Below are 16,682 nucleotides of genomic sequence, written 5' to 3'. Positions count from 1 at the left end.
ATTATATTATCTTTTATTTAAGACGGTCTTAGCCAGCTTGGCAGGATCAGGGAAAACATCCTAGAATAGCTGACTACTGAGTTAATGATATTAGCCAGGAGAAAGTGGAGTTAAGGACATCACAGGAAAAGGGGACATGGAGAATATAAAGTATATGGTGGAAGTCTCCCTTTCATCCCCCTTTTCCCGTTATACCTCCCAGCATGCACACACGTATGCATTCATACACAGGGTTATTAGTTTCTTTTATACACCTCTGGAGTCCTTCCATACATATGTAAATACAAATATAGTTTCTTATTCCACACCGTACTTAAAAAAAAATTTTTTTTAATGTGTATTCATTAAATATCTCTCAGAGAGAGATAGAACATGAGCAGGAGAGGGGCATAGAGAGAGGGAGACACAGAATCTGAAGCAGGCTCCAGGCTCTGAGCTGTCAGCACAGAGCCCAACGCAGAGTTCGAACCTACAAACTGTAAGATCATGACCTGAACTGAAGTCAGGACACTTAACCAACCGAGCCACCCAGGTGCCCCTACACCTTATTTTTAATTCAAAAGATAGTATATTATGTACAAATTTCTGCACTTTGCTTTTTTTCCCATGTAACATTGTACTGTGCAGAGATTCTAAATAATAGTTCTCTTATCACTGTAATTTTTCCTCCCTCCTTCCCTCTCCCTCTCCCTTCCCATTTTCAAGAGAGAGAAAGAAAGAATCTCAAGTAGGTTCCATGTGTGTAGCCCGATGAAGGGCTCAAGGCACCCCTGTAACTTATTTAAGTAGTACTATATTGATGTTCAGTCTATGACAAACCACTGCTACAGTGAATAACCTTGTAGATTGTTTTGCATCCTTTCTAATATATATGTAGATCAAAAGGGTGTATGTGTTTATAATTTTGACAGATGATAGTTGGCAACTTTTTTCAATAATGAAATTCAGAATCAACTTATCTGGTCCTGGCATTTTTATCATGATCATGTTGTTTTATAAACTAGGGTGATTTGTAGGATACCTTTTTTTTTTTTTTTTTAATGTTTGCTTATTTATTTTTGAGAGAGAAAGAGAGCACAAGCAGGGAGGGGCAGAAAGAGAGGGAGACACAGAATCCGAAGCAGGCTCCAGGCTCTGAGCTATCAGTGCAGTGCCCAATGTGGGTCTCAAACTCACAAACTGTAATATGACCTGAAGTCAGATGCTTAATCAACTTAGCCACCCAGGCTTCCCTATAGGATGTCTTTCCATTTGTTTTTTTGTAGAAGTCCTATATACTTCTTGGTAGATTTATTCATAGGTATTTTACCTTCTGGTTCTTCTTATGAATAGAATCTTCTGTTACTTTTTCATCTAATTATTGTATACATGCAAATTGTTCTGCATATGTTATTTTGTGCTTTGTTCTCTGTTATGCTATAAACTTTTTTATGTAACTGTTTTATTGAGATATAATTCACATATCCTATAATTCATTAAAGTGCACAGTCAGTGGGTTTTCGTTTATTCACAGGTGTGCAACCATTATCACATTCACTTTTAAAACATTTTTAGCACCCCAAAAGAAACCCTATACTCATTAGCAGTCACTTCCCATTTCCTTCCGGTCCCCTAGCCCTAGGTAGCCAGTAGTTTATTTTCTACATCTATAGATTTGCCTGTTCCAAACATTTTCTTGTGGTCTTTGTGACTGCCTTCTTAATACTTAGGATAATGTTTTCAAGATTCATCCGTGTTGTAGCATGTATTAGTACTTCATTCCTTTTAGTGGCTGAATAATGTTCCATGTGTGGATATCACACATGAAATTGTATTGTATTTATTTATCTGTGTATCATTGTATTTATTTATCTGTGTAAAAACACACTCCTGTGTGTCTTGTCTACTCAGTACTCTACTACAATACTACTTTACTTCAACACTGGATGTGCCCGTTTTCTACACTTAAAGCAATTCTGTGACACCACCTCAGCTGGGTGTCCTATAATTGAACTCAATTCTGACACTAGTGTCGGGTACCACAAGTTAAGGGTTCAGTCCCACGGAACTGCTCCCCTCAACTTCAGACACTAGTCACAAGTCCAGGTTATCTTGTGCTTTCAGTTGAGGAGCTACAAATCCAGAGGTTCCCAGGATCATCCTCTCCTTGGGTTTAATTAATTTGCTATTATCAGCTCACAGAACCAGGAGAAGAGTTTACTTACTAGATTACTGGCATATTATAAAACCTCAGGAACAGCCAATGGAAGAGATCCCATAGAGCAAGGTGTAGGGAACAGGTAAGAAACTTCCATGCTCTTTCCAGACCCCTCGCCTTCCCCATACCTCCCTGTGTTCCCTACTCTTGAAAGCTCAGAACTCCATAGTTAACAGATTCCCTCAGAGGCTTCATTAGGCACGGTTGATTAAATCTGGTGATTGATACAACTTCTCCCCCCTCTCTTCTCCCTGGTGGTTGGGGATGGGGGCTGGTGGGGACTGAAAATTTCAATTCTCTAATCCTGCTTGGTGTCCCTGGCAACAAGTCCCCATTTATGGGGGCATTAAAAAAGTCACCTCATTTAAGGTTAAACTCTGGTGTCCTTGAAAGGAGCACCTGTAATAAAAGACACCTTTACTGTTTTAATCACTTCAGAAATTCCAAGGATTTTAGGAGCTCCATTCTGGAAACAGAGATGAAGATCAACTGTATATTTTTTGTTATAAATCAAAGCATCACAGATTGTTTCTACTTTTTGGCTCTAAGAATAATACTGCTGTGAACATTTGTGTACAAGTTTCTTTGTGGGCATTTTCATTTCTGTCAGGTAGGTACTTAGGAGTGGAATTACTAGATCATATGGTAAATGTTTAACTTTTTGAGTAACTGCCAGACTGTTCTGAAAGTTTCTGCATCATTCTACATTCTAAACCACCTTGTACAAGGGTTACAATTTCTCCACTCCTTGGCAACAATTGTTACATATGTCTTTTTGATTTAGCCATCTTAGTGGGCATGAAAGAAGCATTGTGGCTTTGATTAGGGTTTCCTTGATGGTTCATGAAATCGAGCATCTTTGCGTGTATTTATTGACCATTTACTTATCTTCCTTGGAGATGATACAAGCTTTTGATAGAAAAGGTATGTAATGAGTGGATGGGGGAAATGTACAATGATGGTCTATTTCACTTTCATTGTAGGCAATCAAGTTTAAAAGCAAAACATGCAGTTAAAACTAAGATTTATAACCTTTAATGTTTTTAGAATCTCTGTTAATCTTAGATCAGTTTTAGAAAATCTTTTATAGCAAACAAAAGTTCTATGGTTCCATCATTTTTTAATTTTTTTCTTTTTTTTAAATCACATTAAGGAATCATGTATAGTTTAATTTTGTTTCCTGTTTGTTTTTTTTTTTTTTTATATTAACACGAATGTGATATAATGGTAGTTACACCAGGTGATGGGATTTGGTATTTTTAAACAGTGTTGAATTATATAATAAGCATGTTCATTTAAAAATAAATTAGGGGCGCCTGGGTGGCTCGGTTGAGTGACCAACTTCGGCTCAGGTCATGATCTCACGGTTTGTGAGTTCGAGCCCTGCATCGGGCTCTGTGCTGACAGCTCAGAACCTGGAGCTTGCTTCTGATTCTGTATCTCCCTCTCTCTCTGCCCCTCCCCCACTCATGCTCTGTCTCTCTCTGTCTCAGGAATAAATAAATGTTAAAAAAATTTTTTTAAATAATAATAAAAATAAATTTATTAACAGGGCACCTAGCTGGCTCAGTCATTTGACTCTTGATCTTGAAGTTGTGAGTTCAAGCCCCATGTTGGGTGTGGAGATTACTTAAAAATAAAATCTTTAAAAAATGAAGTTAGAAAAGTGCAAAAGGTGTAACCGGTTCGGATGTTACTGACTGAGCTTCGCAACAAACATTTCCTTTTATTAAGGTCAGTTAACCAGATGGTGGAGCTCCTTAGTGGTAGAGCACAGACTATTGTGAGTCCCCTTACCTGAGTTCAGCCCTTTCTTCATCTGCATCACACCACCTCCACTGTCATTCTGTTTTGAGCCTGATATTCTCACCTTTCTTTGTTCTTTTGCCTTTTTTCTAATACTCGCCTCAGTCTTTGCATTCTCAGGTTCTAGGCTTTTTACCTCCAGGCCTAATCTTCTTTTACTTAAACTAGATCTCTTTAATTTGAACAAGCGACATTCTTTCCTTGCATTTAAGACCTGAATTCTTTCCCACCAAAGTTTGATGAGGGTACCTTTGCAGATGTGTTTTCCTTCACGGATTGAAACTTCCATTTGTTAACTCACATGCCCTGTTAAGGCCGTTTCCTTCCCCATCAACTTTGCTATTTTTAAATTAAGCACTATCAATGGATTTAATCTGCCAAATGTTCTCCTTAGTGCCCTTCATGTAATTTAATCGGGTCTCTCTTCTTCTTCTTCTTAATCCAATTTGCCATTCTCACAGCACAGTCCTCTTCCTTTTGTGAAGTTTACCTTACCATGACCCCGAAATCCTGGTCTTTAACTTCATCAGGAGTTGTGAGTGGGGAAAATTTCAAATGGCCACCGTTTCCAGTTACAGTGGATTCTTGTTATTCACAGTAGTTATGCTCTATATGGTCACCTTGAGCATGGAATTAGCAAGTACTGAAGCATTGCTCCGAGAGGAGATACATGGTTAGGTTCCTGTGAACCTCTAGTCACAACACTTTTCATCAACTAGTCAATACATAAGCTTGTTTTATGTGTCTTTATGTTTAAAGACACCTTATTTAATGTATATTGTCAACTCATTAACCTTGAACTCTTGGACACTAACGAATGCCTGAGGGAAACTTAGCTCAAACACTAGACACCTCACAGCCTTGCAGCTGGCATTTCAGCCCCATGCTTTGGGGCCATTTAAAACCTCAAATTCACCCACAAAAAGCACAAATACGCAAAAAAAAATATGCAAAAACAAATATAGCACTAAATTATGAAGAAGACACTTGTTCACATTGTGAAAAGTGGAGCAAGAAGCCAGAGTGTTACCTTGTTGGACCTCATCTGGGAACTGTTCTGGGTGACTACAGTTTTTTGCTTCTCTGTGCATGTTTGTGAATGAGTGTAACAGAAATACAAGAATTGCATTTGGAGTTACAAGTAAACTGGAGGGGATAGGGGAATTCACAGATACAGAATCTGGGAATAATGGAGATAAGTATAATTCCCTTTTCTTCTAAAATGTCAGTTTTAAAGATTCAAGTCAAGATGTTTTCTTCCTTGCTTTCTCTAAATCTGCAAATGTAGAGGTAGCAATTTTGATTTCTTCATAGGGATGTTAATTATACCTGGTCCCTAGAGTTTGCTAATCGCCCCTCTGATTTGAAGGAACACTAGTTAGATTCCCCCTGTCTCTTAGTATGTAACAAATAAAGGATTCTGGATATGTTAGAATGAAATTACTTCTCAAAACACAGCTCTTAATTTAGGTCAGGATAATCTCAGCATTTCTCAAGTCACAAAGCTGCTTAAAATTGAATGCACATTTTTGGATGCAGAGGAATATGTACAATTTTATGGAGAAGTAAATAGATATCCTCAGAATTTCAAAAGGTGACTCTCTTTTATTCTCAAAAATTAGGAACCTTAATTTCTTAGGTTACATAGTTCTACCAGTAGAGTTTTAATCTAATTGAGGAATTGTGATGGGGCAAAGGATATTCACATTTAAAATTTTCAGTAGCTATTTCAGGATTGGTTTCAAAATATAGTTGTGTTTTTCCCCATAATTAATGAAGGTGTCTCAACCCTCTTGGCCTTGTGAATATTGGATACTAATCTTATTTTGTTATTTGCATAAGTAGAAGTGAATACTTTGTTTAAATTTGCATATGTTTTATTGAAATAAACATTTTTTTATAACTAACCCTTTTTTCTTGAGGACTTTATATTTACTGTTCTGTCCCCACACCAGCTTACTAGTCACTGAAAGTTGACCGAATAAATGAATGTTATCTCTCTCTCTCTTTGTTTTTGTTTTTGTTTTTTTTGTTTTTTTAAGAGAGAGAGCGGGCACTCATGCAGGGAGTGGCCGAGGGAGAGGGATAGAATCTGAAGCAGGCTCCATGTCCAGTGTGGAGCCCTATGCAGATCTGTGCACGGAGCCTTATGTGGGGCTCAGTCTCACAACCACGAGATCATGACCTGAGCCGAAATCAAGAGTTGGATGCTTACCTGACTGAGCCACCTGGGTGTCCCTGAATATTATCTCTTTGGCTGCTGTACTTGTTGGCATCTCCACATTAGAGAGGTTTTAAATTTTAATGTACTCAAACCTGACAGTTTTTGGAATCTTGGGTTTGAGTTATTTTTAGAAATAATCTCTTCCATTACTTTTCTGGTTTTTTGGCATTTAGAAATTTATTTGTGTTACTTATCTGTGTATGGTAGAGATCTGATTCCTCCTTTCCCTCTCCCTTAAATCTTGTATGATTGATTTATTTAATACATGACTCCTTATACTTGATTAAAATTTTTTTTTAATGTTTATTTTTGAGAGAGAGACAGGAGTGGGGGCGGAGAGACAGGAATAGAGAGAGAATCCCAAGCAGGCCCTGCACTGTCAGTGCAGAGTCCAGTGCAGAGTCTGAACCCACAAACCATGAGATCATGACCTGAGCCAAAATGAAGAGTTGGATGCTTAACCAACTGAGCCACCCAGCCCCTCATCCTTTCTTCTTGGTTTTCTTTCTGCCTACTTTCTTGAGAATTAATTTTGTATCCTTCCTATTAAGTTGAGGTATAAAAATGTATTTCTCAAACCCTTCTACCTTTTTTTGTTAAGTGTTATCTTGAGGCTGAAACATATGTTAAGACATGTACCCAATAAGTAGTTTGTGATATTTTAAGTGCTTTATTTATTTATATTGACTATTAGCTGTGTGCTTTACTTTTATGAACTGAAAAGTAAATAAATTTGTTTTACAAATAGGAAATGATGTGGTTTCTACTGTAATTATTACACAGTAAGGAAAAATACTTTCTTAGACCAAGATAGATTTTATTGCATAGCTGTATTGATTTAAGTTGACATGTAATAATCAGCATGTATGCAAAGTGAATAATGTGATATATTTGGACATCTATACATCCTTGAAACCATCACCACATTCAAGGGACATATCTATCATTCCCCTAAATTTGTAATTCCTTTCTCTACCTCCTTCATTTCTCTGTCCCTTCCCCTAATCCCAGGTAATCGCTGTTTTGTTTTCTTTAACCATAGGATTGGTTTACATTTTGTAGAATTTTTATTTAAAAGAAGTAATACAGTATGTACTTTTTGTTGTTGTTGTTTAGTTTTGCTACTTATTTTGATATTCATCCATGCAGTTGGTTTTTAATAGTTCATAGTTTTTATTACGGAGTAGTATCCTATTATTTGTATGTGCCAGCATTTATTTATCCATTTCTTTGTTGATGAAAATATTTGATAATTTCTACAAATAAAGCTTTATGTACACTTCTTTATAGAGGATATAACTTTCATTTTTCTTGGGCAAATACCTAAGAATGAAATTGATCATAAGGTAGGTAAGGTTTAACTTTTTAAAAACCTCAAACTATTTTGCAAAGAGGTTGTCTCATTTTACATTCTTACTAGATATCTTTGATCCATATCCTCACCAACACTTGTCAAGTCTTTTTAATTTTAGCCACTCTTCTGGGTTTGTAGTGGTATCTCATTGCGGTTTTAATTTTCATTTCCCTAATGATGCTGATGTTGAGCATTTTTTCATATGATTATTTACCAGCTGTATGTCTTCTTTGGTGAAGTGTCTATTTAGATGTTTTTCCTGTTTTGAAAATTGGATTGTTATTACTGAGTTTTGAGAGTTCTTTATATAATTTCTAAAATCAGGTAGTTTTAGTCTTCCAGCTTTTTCAAAGTTGTTTTGAATTTTATAAGGCCTTTGAATTTCCATGCAAATTTTAGAATCCATTTGCCATTTTCAGACATGCTGGCATTTTGATTGTGATTGTGTTGACTCTAAACCAATTTGGGGGAGATCTAATATCTTACCAACATTAAATCTTCTGATCTGTGAACACTGTATATCTCTGTGCTTCTTTAGGACTTCTTTACTTGCTTTCAGGGTGTTTTGTAGTTTTTAATATATTGGTCCTACACATATTTTTGTCATATTTTCCTCTACTTTGTAATTTGGTACTAATGTAAATGTTATTGTAAATATGTTTCTGATTATGCATTGCTGTATATAAAAATACAGTAGATATTTTGTATATTGATACTTTATCCTACAACCTTGCTAAACTCATTTATTGGTGGTATTTTTGTAGATTCTTAGGATTTTACATGATGATTGTGCCATTTGCAGATAACCATGACTTTACTTCTTTGGACTTTTTTTCTTATTGCACAGGCTAAAACTTACAGCATAATTTTGATTGGGAGTGGTGATAGTGGACGTATCTTGCTTTGTTTCTGATCTCTGGAGGAAAGTGTTCATTCCCTCACCACTAACCTTCTTATACATACCCTTCTTCAAGATTTAGGAAGTTCTGTTCTTAGCTTACAAGCAAGCTTTTTTTTTTTAAATCAGGATTTGATTTGATTAAATGCTGATTTTTAAATGTTGATTTTGTCATATGCTTTTTTACATCTGTGTATATGATTTTCTTTTCTAAAAAAGTTTTTTGAAAAATTATTTTGAATGTTTAACAAACCTTGAATTTCCTAGCGCAAGTCTTACTTGGTCATTATCTTTTTAATCTATTGTTGAATTTGATTTGTTAAAATTTTGTTAAAATTTGCATTTTTGTTCATGAAGGATTTGATTTGTAGTTTTTTTGGTACTAGTTTTATCTGGTTTTGGTATCAGAGTGATGTTGGCCACATAGAATGAGTTCAAAAGGATCTTCTTGCTTTCACGTTTCTGGATCAGTTTGTGTAGAATTGTTATAGTTATTCCTTAAATATTTGGTTGTATTCACCAATGAGCCTTTCTGGTTCAAGAATTTTCTTTGTGGGAAGGTTTTTATCAAATATGTTCAGGAGTACCTGGGTGACTCAGTTAAGCGTCCTCCTTGTTTCAGCTCAGGTCATGATCTCAAGGCTCATGAGTGCAAGCCCTGCATCAGGTTCTACGCTGACAGTGTGGAGCCTTTTTGGGATATTCTCTCTCTCTCTCTCTCTCTCTCTCTCTCTCCCTCCCTCCCTCCCTCCCTCCCTCCCCCCCCCCCCCCGTCTCCCCCCTCTCTTTCTGCCCCTACCCTGCTTGTGCTCGTTCTCTTAAAATACACTTAATTAAAAAAAAACAAAACACTCATAATGTTGTGCAGCCGTCTCTACCATCCATCTCTGTAGCTCTTTTCATCTTCTAACTTGTCTTCTTTTTTGAAAGGTATTTTTACTGGGTTGCTAGGTTCATAGTATTTTTTTTCTTTCAGTATATTAAAGATTTTGCTCTGCTTGTCATCTCGTACTGTTCACAAGTAAAAGTCTGCAGACATTTTATCTTTGTTTCTCTGTGTAATTATTTTTCCTTTTGCAGCTTTTAAGATTTTGTTTATCATTTGTTTTAAGCCATTTGATTAAGATGTGCCTTCCTGTAGTTTTCTTGTTTATTCTTCGTGGAGTTTTCATATACTTGGGGGTTCATTGAGCTTTTTGTGTCTAGGTTTATAGTTTTCATGAAAAGTAGAAAATTTTTTGCATCTCTTCATTGTCTTTTTTTTCTTTTTGGTGATAGCCCAGGATATAATTCACATAATTCATCCACTTAAATGCACATTCAGTGGTTTTGTATATTCACAGAGTTTTGCACCCATTACCACAATTAGTTTTGACAACATTTTCATTGCCTCCAAAAGAAACCCGATACATATTAGCTTTCATTTCACCTCAGCTAGCCAGACCTTGAAAGCGTTAATCTTTTTTCTGTCTGAATGGATTTGTTACTCTCCTGGACATTTCAAATAAATGGAATTATGTAATGTGTGGTCACTAGCTTTTTCCATTCAGCGAATTATTTTTAAGGTTCAATCGTGCTTTAACACATATTAATATTTCATATGTTTGAATGTACCACATTTTATTTATCTGTTGACAGACATTTGGATTGTTTCTGTTTCTTGACTCTTAAGAATAATTCTGCAGTGAGCATTTAAGTTTTTGTGTGGACACGTGTTTTTCTTTCTTTTGGGCATATTCATCGGAATGAATTGCTGGCTCATGTAACTTGTATAACCTTTTTGAGGAACTGCCATACTATTTTCCAAAGTGGCTTCGTTACTTTACATTTCCACCAGCAGTATGTGAAGGTTCTAGTTTCTCTACTCCTTGCCAATACTCTGTCTTTTTTATTATAGTCATCTTAGTGGGTATGAAGTAGCGTATCGTTGTTTTTGATTTGCCTTTCTCTGATGGCTGGTGATAATGAGCATCTTTTCAAGTGCTTGTTGGCCACTTGTGTATCTTCTTTGGAGAAGTGCCTGTTCTTTGCCCACTTATAAATTGAATTATTTGTCTTTTCTTACTGAGTTGTATCAGTTCTTTATATATTCTAGATACAAATATCTTATTAAATTTATGACTTTCAGATAGTTTCTCCTGTGTGAACACACTTTTCACTTTGTTGATGGTGATCTTTGAGGCACAAAAGGTTTTAATTTTGGTGAAGTACAGTTTAACATATTTTTTGTTGCTTATGCTGTTAGTGTCCTATCTAACAAACCATTGCATAATCTCAGGTCTTGAAGGTAAATGCCTGTTTTCTTCCAAAAGTTTTTGAGTCAGTTTTTGTATATGGTGTAAGGTAAAGGTTTAACTCTTAAAAGTTAAAACATGTGGATATCTGGTTATCTTTTGGGTTTATTTCCTAAGATATTTTTTTCTGTCCCCAACTCCCCTATTTTGGGGACTCCCAATTACATATATATTAGGTTGTTTAAAGTTGTCCAAGAGTTCATGGACGTTGTTTTTAATGTTTATTCATTTTGGTGGGGGGGGGAGAGCACGAGTGGGGGCGGGACAGAGAGAGAATCCAAAGTAGGCTAGTGCAGAGCCTGAGGTGAGGCTTGGTCTCACAAACTGTGAGATCATGACCTGAGCCAAAATCGGCAGTTGGATGCTTAACCAACTGCGCCACACAGGTGCCCATGCATGTGTTTTTTTCTAGTATTTTTCTCTCTTTTCATTTTGAGTAGTTTTGTTGCTGTATTGTGAATTTTGCCCTGTTGGGCAATGCATATTTTTGTATTCCTATAACCAGTATTGAACTTTATTTTGGGATACAGTTAGGTTACTCAGAAACAGTGTAGTTCTTTTGAGGCTTGCTCTTAAACTTTCTTAGGTGAGACCAGAGCAATCTTCAGGGCTGATTTTTTTTTTTAATGTTTTTATTTATTTTTGAGAGAGAGAGAGAGAGACAGAGCATGAGCGGGTGAGGGGCAGAGAGAGAGGGAGACACAGAATCCAAAGCAGGCTCCGGGCCCTGAGCTGTCAGCACAGAGCCTGATGCGGAGCTCAAACTCATGGACCGTGAGATCATGACCTGAGCCAAAGTTGGACGTCTAACCAACTGAGCCACCCAGGTGCCCCTGATTTTATACCACTAATAAGTCCAGTACCTTGTGAGTTATGATACATTTCCTTCTGGTAGTTGGCAGCACTAGCTAGCTTCAGTTCTGTGTAAATGTAGGGATTGTTTTTACTTCTTTTGGGTGTTTTTCCTTCTGGCTCAGGCAATTTCTCACATGTTTATACTGATCAATACTTAGCTGAAAACTTGAGGGGGAACTTTTTCCCATCTCCAGACAGACTTCTTTGTTTATCTCTTCCTCTCTGGTACTGTCTCTGCCTTTGTAAATTCTGGTCATCTTGGCTTCCCTGCTCCAGAACTTAGGGGAGATCACTGTGCTGCCCTTGGGATCTCCTACCTGTGCAGTCCAGGAAGCTGAGACAGTTGTAAGGCCTGCCTTGTTTGTGATCATTTGGGGATCACTCTTCTGCACTGGTTGAAGTCTAATCGCTGAAATTTGTTGATTCATGTATATTGTCTGGTGTGGTAGTTGTTCAGGTAGGATAGTAAATTTGGTCTCTGTTACTCCACCTTGATTAGAAATCTTAAGATTGCTTTTTCAGCCAATAGAAAATCAGTTCTCAAAGACTAGTGTATTTCCATTACATCTGTTTATTTCATTCTGTCTCAGACTAGATCTTAGACCATTAAAGAGATTGGAGGAAAGTCATTAGATGGATTGTAGAAATGATTGTCATCTTACCAAGAAGTACCAAAGTACTGATTTAATGTTACATTGAAAGAGATTACTTTCTTAGTTACTGAACCCGGGGTCTACTACTGTTTGATTATGACTTCATATCTTTGATGTTTCTGGGCAAGTATTTTTGCTTGTAAATTATTCAGTACAGCTTTTGTTTAGTTATATGATTCTTTTTTTTTTTAATTTTTTTTTCAACGTTTATTTATTTTTGGGACAGAGAGAGACAGAGCATGAACGGGGGAGGGGCAGAGAGAGAGGGAGACACAGAATTGGAAACAGGCTCCAGGCTCTGAGCCATCAGCCCAGAGCCCGACGCGGGGCTCGAACTCACGGATCGCGAGATGGTGACCTGGCTGAAGTCGGACGCTTAACCGACTGCGCCACCCAGGCGCCCCATAGTTATATGATTCTTGATGCAGTTATCACTTGAGTACACTGGTCTTAAAACTTTGTTAAGCTGAGAATATATGGCTTACCTTTTTTTTTGCAGGCAGAATTCTTGTTTTCTAGAGTATAGATAGGAACAGCCTCCGAGAGAGGATTTGATTTTTTTTGCGTATCCAAATTGATCGTGGTGACATACTAGATTTATCATTACTATAAATCATTCATATCTTTCTTTTGTGTCATAGCGGAGGCAACCTTAAAGGATAAAGTCTTAGCTGTTGTGCTCTTAAAAAACAATGATGCATTTTAAACACTGAGATTTTTTTAGTTTGCTAAGTAGAGCTTATAACCTAATCATAGCAGTACGTTGTCCTAGAATAGGTAAGCTTTCTCCTGTTAAACCCTTCCTCACAATGTTTTGAAAGATACATTATTATTCATTGAAACATCTAAATGTTATTTGATCCAGGGACCAAATTGTAGACAACACCATATAATCCTTTCCCCATTTTTTCCTTCTCTTACAGGAAAAGTAAGAAGCTTAAGCTCATCTTTGTGGTCACTAACTCACTTGACAGCTTTGCATCTGAGTGACAATTCCCTGTCCCGCATTCCTTCAGACATTGCCAAGCTTCACAATCTGGTGTATCTGGACCTGTCCTCTAATAAAATCCGGAGTTTACCGGCAGAACTCGGAAACATGGTATCACTCAGGTGTGCAGATTCGACTTCTTTTCTGACTTTAACCCCCTACAAACAAAATAGAACACTTATTTTGCTAGGAAACTGCACTACCAATTAAATGGTATTTGAACAAGAGCAAACATAATTGTATCCCTTGTAAAGTTTTCTGGGAAAATTGAATGTCAATAAATAATAAATTAGGTAGATACATTGCCTAAAATTTGTTTTATTGCTATGTTATGTGTAATATACTTTATTCCTAAACAAAATTTTTGGATAAAGTGGGGGTAAATAAATAAAAGGCAGTTATGTTAATCCTACATACGGACTCTCCTGTTACAAACGATTGTGGTGCTTTCCCCTCTAAATTCTGGGGTACCATATTATGCTTAACACAGGGTCCAGGATACCACTGCCAAGGAATGACACCTTTTTGGCCATCCCAGGGCTTGTACGCATGATAGTAATAAAGCCTGGACTCAAAAAAAAAAGCTAGAATTAGTCACTGCATTTGGAGGACTAGAGTGCGGAGTAGAGGAGTAGATAGGATATGGAGTCACACAGTTCAGTTTGGAATCCTGTGACTTTGCCATTTACAAGTTGTGTGATTTGGGGCAATCTCCTTAACTTTGCTGAGTGTTTTGTCCTCTGTAAAGTTATTGTAAAGCCTACCTAGCCAGGGCTGAGATTAGAGATACCTGAGATAATGAGTAAGAAACTACTAGCACCCTGCTGGACACATATTGTATTTAATAAATGGTAATTGCTATTTCTTTTATTATCCCTGTTTTTTTGTATGGTAGATGGGATCCACCCAAGTTGAAAGTAAAGCTAATTTCTAGTTATTATGTTAATCCCAGTGGAAAAATCTTGCTCCATATCGTATTACTTGCCTTTTCTTTTATTCCCCTGGCTGTTTTGCTGCTTCTACCATTTGCTGCATAGTAAAAAGGAATAAGGACCTCGTGAGAGTTTCTTTACCTTTGTTATTCCCACTCCAGCTTTTTGACATTGTTTTGGGCTTAATTACTGAGTATATACCATGACCATTTTTAATCTCCTTAAAAGACCTCCTTTCCCATGTGATATATGTGGAAATAAATGGGAACAAATTATTTAGACTTGTTTAGTTTATGGCCTCACCAGCCTCTGGTTCACTAAGTAGTAATCGAGGTTCATTTAAATTCTAAGAACCAGGGATTATACTGGTTCTTTTTTTTTTTAGAAGTAGTTCTCCTCACCTTTAAAAATTGATGAATAAAACTTACCGCAGAAAATTGTAAGTATCTCAGTGTTGGGTCTTTGTTTCTTTTCACTACTGAAGATTCTTTTGATAGTTCATAAAAAAATATTAATTGTTAATAAAGCTTCCATTATGTCTAATGTGAAACTTTAAAATTTGGAGAAATATTAATGGTAAACTTAATTTTGCAGCTGTCATAAGCTATTTTCAGTCGGTGTTACATGATCATTTTAAATCTCATTTAACAATTCACTTGTTAGGCTGTTTTATCATTTCTACTTTCTTAAAGTTGTGTAGTAGACTCCATATGGCTGGATCAGTGCTGCTCTTGGGCAGTCTGTGGACTGTGCCCATTTGTAAACTGTGTCATCAGCCTGCAGTGAAATAGACAACATGTGAGAGCAGTTTTGTATCTATTGAATCTAATGCACTTTAAAAATATGACCTGTGCTTTGTTGGTCTTTTTTTTTTTTTTTCTCCTCTCTTTTCTTGAATTAGAAATTTAAAAAAAATTTTAAAAGTTATTTAAAAATATTTTAAAATATTTTTAAATATTTATTTTTAAGAGAGACAGTGTGAGCGGGGGAGGGGCAGAGAGAGAGACACACACAGAATCCAAAGCAGGCTCCAGGCTCTAAGCTGTCAGCAGAGAGCCTGACACAGGGCTCAAACTCATGAACTGTGAGATCATGATCTGAGCTGAAGTTGGATACTAACCCAGGTGCCCCGGTTTTCTGTTATTTTTTAAATGTTTGGTCTGTGGCAATCTGGGGTTTTTTTGTCGTGTTTTGTTTCTTTGCTACATCATTGTTTGAGAAGCACTGTATTAGACATTGGAATATAATATAAAATTTTTCATTCTGAGAAGAGTATTAGAAATTATAGTGCTGATTTTAGCCATGGGTTAAAAGGTAATATATGTTCTGATGTGGAATTTTTACATCCACAGGGAACTCCATTTAAATAACAACCTGTTACGAGTTCTACCTTTTGAGCTGGGAAAACTGTTTCAGTTGCAGACTTTAGGCCTGAAAGGTATGATTTCTCATATTTGTGCTTCTTGTGGTTTGTATGTTGTGTCTTTGAGTCTAAAGAAGCTGTAAGAGGGGGATCTTGTCGCCAGGGATTTGCAGGCTCACTCTTCCCCAAACTTCATCAGTTTTTTAGGTACATCCCAGTGGTTTTCTCTCTTGTCCACCTGGAGACTGTCTGCTAATCTTTGTATTCCTTTTTACTCCTAGCCCGGCTTTTCTTTCTTCTATCCTTTGTTTCAGTCAGTTCAGTGTTCTGATGATACATTCCTCAGATCATACTTTATGTCATCATACTATAAATGGCTTTCTTTTAAAATTTTTTTTTTATGTTTATTTATGTTTGACAGAGAGAGTGCAAGTGGGGGAGGGGAAGAGAGAGAGGGAGACACAGAATCTGAAGCAGGCTCCAGGCTCTGAGCTGTCAGCACAGAGCCAAACATGGGGCTCAAACTCATGAACTGTGAGATCATGACCTGAGCCGAAGTCAGATGCTCAACCAACTAAGCCACCCAGCCACCCTTTGGCTGAGGCTCCTTAAAAGCCCTTTAAAGTTTTAACTTTGAAAAACAAAAATATAAAATGTAGCAACATCAGAATGAACAATTAATATTGTGTCACTTTTGTGTCTGTTTTCTAATACAAAGAAATAGAACATTACAGAATGTAAAAACCCTCTTTGTTCTTCTTTAGGTCCCTTTCTCATCCCAGAAGCAGCTACTGTTTTATGTCCTCTTAGTTTCAGGTTTTGTAATCTTAACAGTATTTATTTTACAAAAATGTGTTCATTTCTCTAAGGATTCACAAACTTTATTTGACATTAGGGTCATTGGTCACACATGTCCACATTGTGTTAATGTGTATGAAAGCCTTGGAAGCGTTGGGGAGTGATAGGGCAGTCTTTGTGGCACCTTAGTTTTTGAGGATCCCTTGCTCTTTCATTTCAGAAAGATCCTCTAAAATGTTTGACATCTAGGTTTTAGGTTTCTTTCTTCGAAATAGAGTTTCACCGATTTTTTGGACAAATCCATTACTTTTCTGAGCTTG

General features: G+C 36.8%; 1 protein-coding gene across 5 annotated transcripts in view; it reads left to right on the top strand.

Annotated features, from left to right (window-relative positions):
* The window catches only part of CNOT6 (CCR4-NOT transcription complex subunit 6), a 74,402-nt gene that overhangs the window by 37,432 nt on the left and 20,288 nt on the right, over nt 1–16,682 (top strand). For 2 of the 5 annotated variants that reach the window (XM_027076954.2, XM_027076953.2), the window contains exons 3-4: nt 13,205–13,391; nt 15,554–15,639. The exons of 2 other annotated variants lie outside the window; for them this stretch is intronic. In XM_027076954.2, the coding sequence (XP_026932755.1) occupies nt 13,205–13,391; nt 15,554–15,639 (273 nt within the window). Of the gene's footprint in view, nt 1–1,916; nt 3,122–13,204; nt 13,392–15,553; nt 15,640–16,682 lie in introns of those variants that run through there. One more of the 5 variants, XM_053219273.1, reaches the window with a different exon arrangement.

Source organism: Acinonyx jubatus, chromosome A1, assembly GCF_027475565.1.
Source record: "Acinonyx jubatus isolate Ajub_Pintada_27869175 chromosome A1, VMU_Ajub_asm_v1.0, whole genome shotgun sequence".
NCBI classification, from domain to species: Eukaryota; Metazoa; Chordata; class Mammalia; order Carnivora; family Felidae; genus Acinonyx; species Acinonyx jubatus.
This window is presented reverse-complemented; position numbering and strand designations above follow the sequence as displayed.